General features: G+C 48.2%; 1 protein-coding gene across 1 annotated transcript in view; it reads left to right on the forward strand.

Moving 5' to 3' along the window:
• Positions 1-3,599, forward strand: part of PTGES3 (prostaglandin E synthase 3) — a 10,668-nt gene extending 7,069 nt beyond the window's left edge. The window contains exons 4-8 of the mRNA XM_019511056.1: positions 279-377; positions 612-701; positions 1,417-1,479; positions 1,896-1,920; positions 2,467-3,599. Coding sequence (XP_019366601.1) covers positions 279-377; positions 612-701; positions 1,417-1,479; positions 1,896-1,920; positions 2,467-2,486 — 297 coding nt within the window. The 3' untranslated portion in view covers positions 2,487-3,599. The remainder of the gene's footprint in view (positions 1-278; positions 378-611; positions 702-1,416; positions 1,480-1,895; positions 1,921-2,466) is intronic.
• Positions 3,600-5,257: the final 1,658 nt, after the last annotated feature.

Consider the following 5,257-nt stretch of genomic DNA (forward strand, 5'->3'; position numbering starts at 1 on the left):
CAGTGGCTTCCAGCTCTTTTCCTAATCCAAAGAATGCTGCCATGCGAAACACATGGGGTTTCAGTCTTGGGGGTGGACATGTTCCCAGGTGTTTAAAAAAAAAAAAAAAAAAATTTCCCCAGGACTGGATCACCTGATCTAGCACTGCTGTATGCATTTCATTCCTTGTCCCCAGTCTTAACCACGTGGCAGGACATCTTAAAAAAGGGGATGCAAGAATCCTGCTGAAATTTGCTTCTTGCATTCTGCCATGTTAAAAGACTCTTCTTCTCTTCCAGGAATCAAAGCATAAAAGAACAGACAGATCGATCTTGTGCTGTTTACGAAAAGGAGAATCTGGCCAGGCATGGCCAAGGTTAACAAAAGAGAAGGCAAAGGTGGGTCCCCATTCTGTCTTTCCATGCTCATGGCAGCAGTGCTCACAGTCTGTCAAATTTAAGATCTAAACGTCACCTAGAGGCTGATTAGCCGGTATAAAATACAAACTCACCCTGGTAACTGGTCTCAAACACTGGTATTTCTTGGAGCACTTGCCTGTTTATGTGAGGGTAGATTCTTCCCACACATCCAAAATGACTTGCCTCTGAAGGAAATCCTTGTATCGATTGCAGCTTAACTGGCTCAGTGTGGATTTCAACAACTGGAAAGATTGGGAAGATGATTCAGATGAAGACCTGTCCAATTTCGATCGCTTCTCTGAGGTAATGGGAGACGGATTTGCAGTTCCCACTTGGGTTGTGCGTGTTGGCAAGCAACAGCTGACAGTGAGCTGAAAAGACCTCTTCAGCTGCATTAACGTTCCAAGTGGTTCCTTGGCTATTGACACCAATGCAAACTATAGCGTGCTGAGTTCCAGCTGCTGCCAGCACCAAATGGGTGACTTGGCAGATGCAGAGTAGAGCAAAACCCGCTTGGAGTTGTGGCAGCTTGATACGCAACAAGAATTGCTGCTTGACTGATGGTGCATTAAAAGCACTGCTTGGCTGCTTTCTTGTTTGCTCTTTGCCTGTTGTGAGCGAACTGGTCCTTCAGGGCATGGGCTCGGTGTGTGGTTGTAGCTCTGCAGTGTGCAGTAACATGGGGACGTGCACATGGGGTGACAGTGAGATATGCTAGCCTTGCTCAGGCTTGCTCACAAGCACGAACTTAACCTGAGTCTCCAGCAGAAGAGGGCTTCATGCTAGCTTCACCTGAGCCTGGTGAGAAGCTAAGTTAAAAGCAGTTCTGTGGCACATTGTTTGAAATAAACATCTGTCACTAACAGACACTAACCCCTGCATTGTCCATTGTGGCTGAGCTCCACCATAATTTAATGGGCTATTTTTCGACATAGAATTAATGTCCTTCGGCTTATACAGGGAAATGAGAGCCGTTGAGGCAGTCTCCAGTCTAATGCAGCTTTTACCTTCAAAACAGATGATGAACAACATGGGTGGAGACGAGGGTGTAGATTTGCCAGAAGTAGATGGAGCAGACGATGTGAGTAGCTAATCCATGGTTCGTTTAGGGTGGGGACAGGGACAGCCTTGGTCAGGTGTGAATGGCCAAGTTAGAATTCTTGGCTTAGTATAGCTGGGGGAGGACTGCCCCATGCCCTTGGCAAGGGCATCAGTGCCCCAACCTGCCTGAAGGGTGCTAGAGTTGCCCCTGTGAACATCTGTGGGGTTCTTTCCACTTGCCTCTTTGTAGTATATCTCAGGTGTGCCCTTGCTGTATGTGGGGCTCAGCTGGGGCAGAGCTATCTTCTTCAGGTCCTTAGAGTAAATCTAAGTCCTGATGGCCAGCAGCCTCATGCCAGGCTTCACAGGCCTGAGCCCTTGGCTGGATTAGCGTGAGTGCGTGGAGCGTACCGCCAGATCTAATCAACTCCTCCTTGCTGTTTGTTTCTCCTTCAGGACTCACCAGACAGCGACGACGAAAGTAAGTGTGTTTCATTATGCTAATCTGTAGTCTCTGGGAGGTGTTGCGCTAGCTCGTACCTCCAAACTGGGAACGTTCTGTCGAGCTTGCCAGCGCATACCCTTGTCTGCCCAGATGTGGCACTGGGTTCTACCTAGGTCCGTTCTGAGCACGTTATCCTAGTGGGTTGCATTGAATGCAGAATGACCTGTCCTTGAGCAGGGCTTGCAGACACCCCCTTGGCTCTGCTGATTGCTGCGGCCACAGGAGTCAGAGACTGGAGCTGCCTCCTTCATGGAGGTCTGTGCATATAGCTGGTCTGACTCTAACACTTTGAGCGCATTGGGTTTAATGTTTCGGGGGTGTTGGTTATGCTGGAAGTTTAATACAGAACTGAACTGAACCTGAGATCTGCATTCGATTTGCTCGCTAGGGTGCAAAGAAGGCTGAGCAACACGTGGCTCAGTCTGGGTCAGGGCTTCTGTCACAGTGTCTGTATTGCAGCCAGCTTCAGAAAGGGCTCTGGGTTTTGATACAAAAGCATTAATGCATTGCCTGTCTTTTCAGAAATGCCAGATCTGGAGTAAGGAAAACTGTCGTCTTCAGGGTTTGGGGAAAGAACTTCATTACAGCATTTCATAATTGAGATAAGAATTCCTGAGTTGATAGCTCTAAAGCCAGATATTGCATCCTTTAACCCATTTTCAATCTGTTTTAAATGGCTTCACTGATGGTTGGTATGTACCATTGTACGGGGCAGTCTTAAGCCACAAGAGGCAATAACATTATGTGGGAACCTCTTTTTTCAGACTTCCAAAAAACAAAAAAGCAATTGAGGTATAGGCAACCGAAACAACCGCTGCAGGACAAAGTTTACAGAACCCGGTCACCTCAGACATGGTTACAGTGGGGAAATCCTCTATTCGCTTGAATGGCAGATCTGTGTTCCCCCTCGCAGCATGGGCTGCAGGCAACTCAGAGACCTCCTACCTGGAGGTGACCTGGCTGATGCGATGTTTTAATTGGCTTATAGAATTAAATTGGTAACGCACTATACCTCTGTAGTGTCTTCAGGTGTGTTCCACTAATGTGCTGTTAAAAAGGAGAACACTTCACTTTGTATTTAATGATCACTAGTTAGTGTTCCAGGTGTATTTTAGCTAAAACTAGTGACCCCCAAACTGAAGTGGGTGAAGCCTGTACATTGGTATTGTTTGACCCCCCCCTTCCCTCCCCCAAGCTTTTACATCTCTTAGTCCAGAGGGGTGAGAATGGCTGTACATTGTTGCTTGTCAATCTGTACATTTAGACCAAAATGTATTTGCACTGTTGGTATGGAAACGAGTGACAAAATGTTATACACTATTGGGATTTTTTTGTTTTGTTTGTTTGACCAGCTTATAACAAGGCTGAGAAACCTCAATTTGTGTTCAAAGCAGTGGGGATTTTTTTTTTAATGTCTACATTCTTTCTAATAAACTGTTGAAGACTCCATGGCTGTCCTTTTAACTGTCCGACTGTAACTTCATATATTCTCATTTGCTGGAATGGATTTTTATTTTTAGTTGGGATAATTAGCACAGGCTTTTATTGCATCTGTTGGAAGGAGGCAAGTTGTAATGTGCCCAGCAAACCTTCAGGAAAGTGGATCTGTAATGGAAAATTGTAGATGCACTTTGACAACAGTTTAAACGGGGTGGGGGGGGAAAGCAAAGTGTTGTGATTTGACTCTAATAAAACAGTTTTGTCCTCCTAAATTTTTGAGCTTCTGCATTTTGGCACCGAGCTCCCTGACATGGCAGAAGGACAGGGGGGTGATGCTCTTTAGTTCCTGTTTTTCTCCTTTAACATATCTGGGTGACTGCAGTCAGTGGCACTGAGTCTGGAAGCAGCCTGCAGTGCCCTAGCCAGGCTCTGATGCTGCAGCTCCTATTTGGCCTTGGTGAGACCATGTTCCCAGCCTGGTCTCTAGATAACTCCAGTGTGTGTATGAATTCACTCAATGGGGTTTGTCTTCCAATGGGCAACATTGGCCTCTTTTGTGAAGCTTTGAGACTGAGTTTCTGGAGTGAGACCTGAGGGTCACAGCAGGCAGGCAGGGCTACAGTTGTAAGCGCTCGCAGCCTGTGTGAGGTGGTAAGCTGCATCTCCCCACCTTTTGTGTTGAACGGTGTTCCGTGAGGTGGTTCCTTGCAGTGTCCTCTGAAGCATCTGTGACTAGCACACTGGAATGTCTGCATTGCCAAGGCCTTTCAAATCCTTCCTGTTGGCCAACAAGGCCCATCTGGAGCTGCTTTCCCAGGTTGACACTTCAGCATAAAGTAATAAGCAGCTCAGTTGATCCCAGCAGCAGTGACCTGCGTTCTAGATGAGCTCTGGTGGAGTCAGGAACAGGAAGAGTCTGCTGTGAAGATTGGAACTGTTGGCATAAAGCATGATAACAGGCCCTGAAGTGGTAGAGAGGGTGCAGGGGGTTTGGTGGTCAAGGAACATCAGAAGGGCTGGGAGCCTGGGAAATGACTTTTCCTTCTGTGATCAGCTTGGCTCTGAGCTAACTCCAAGAGCAGTTTGGAGCAAACCAAGAAGAATGGTGCTTGCATGTGGAAGAGGATATGTTCCCAGGCAGAAAATACATGGGCTTCATACAGACCTCCCTGGAGAGGGCAGGAGTCTGCTGAGCTGCTGCCCCTCATGCTAGGCAAACCCTGAGCTGGGAGTGATAGTGCTGATGTCATGTGGCCCTGCCAGGAACGGCAGGTATTTTCAGGGCAGCGCGTGCCCCTCCAGGCAGCGCTGGTAGCAGGCAGAGCTAATTTTAGACTCCAGGACATGCCGTCTTTTAGCTGGTGTCAGCTGGAGTGCGCTGCTGGAATTCTCTGGGTGAGATGGCAGATACAACCCAGCTGGGCTCAGGCTCCTGCCTGCTGCGGCAGCCTCTGAATCCCTGCCATTGTTTCCTATCCACAAAAGCCTGAGAAAGTGGAATCATTGGCTTCGGTGCAAGAACAGAAAGGATGCAGCTGCCATGCGGCCTTGGGGATGCGGAGAGCAGCAGTTCCAGCACTCGCAAGCCCAGACACGGAGAATCAAGACCTAGGACAGCTGCTGCCGGCACCAATCCCATTAGCAGAGGCTTGTGCGATGTGAGAAGAGGAGCAGAGGGTCTGGTTCAAAGCCCACTGCAGTTGATGGAGACTGAGTGAAGCCCTAGATGCATTGTGCTTATACCTTATAACAATGCTGCCTGTCTCCCCTTACAGTGCATAGTGAACATCCATCCCATTTGACCCCTGCCTTGGCTGTGCACAGTGGTGGCGTAACAGGACTGTGGGGGGGCTATTGGAGTGGAGTGTGCCCC

The sequence above is a fragment of the Gavialis gangeticus genome, unplaced genomic scaffold (assembly GCF_001723915.1).
Source record: "Gavialis gangeticus isolate Ggan-Ray unplaced genomic scaffold, GavGan_comp1, whole genome shotgun sequence".
NCBI classification, from domain to species: Eukaryota; Metazoa; Chordata; order Crocodylia; family Gavialidae; genus Gavialis; species Gavialis gangeticus.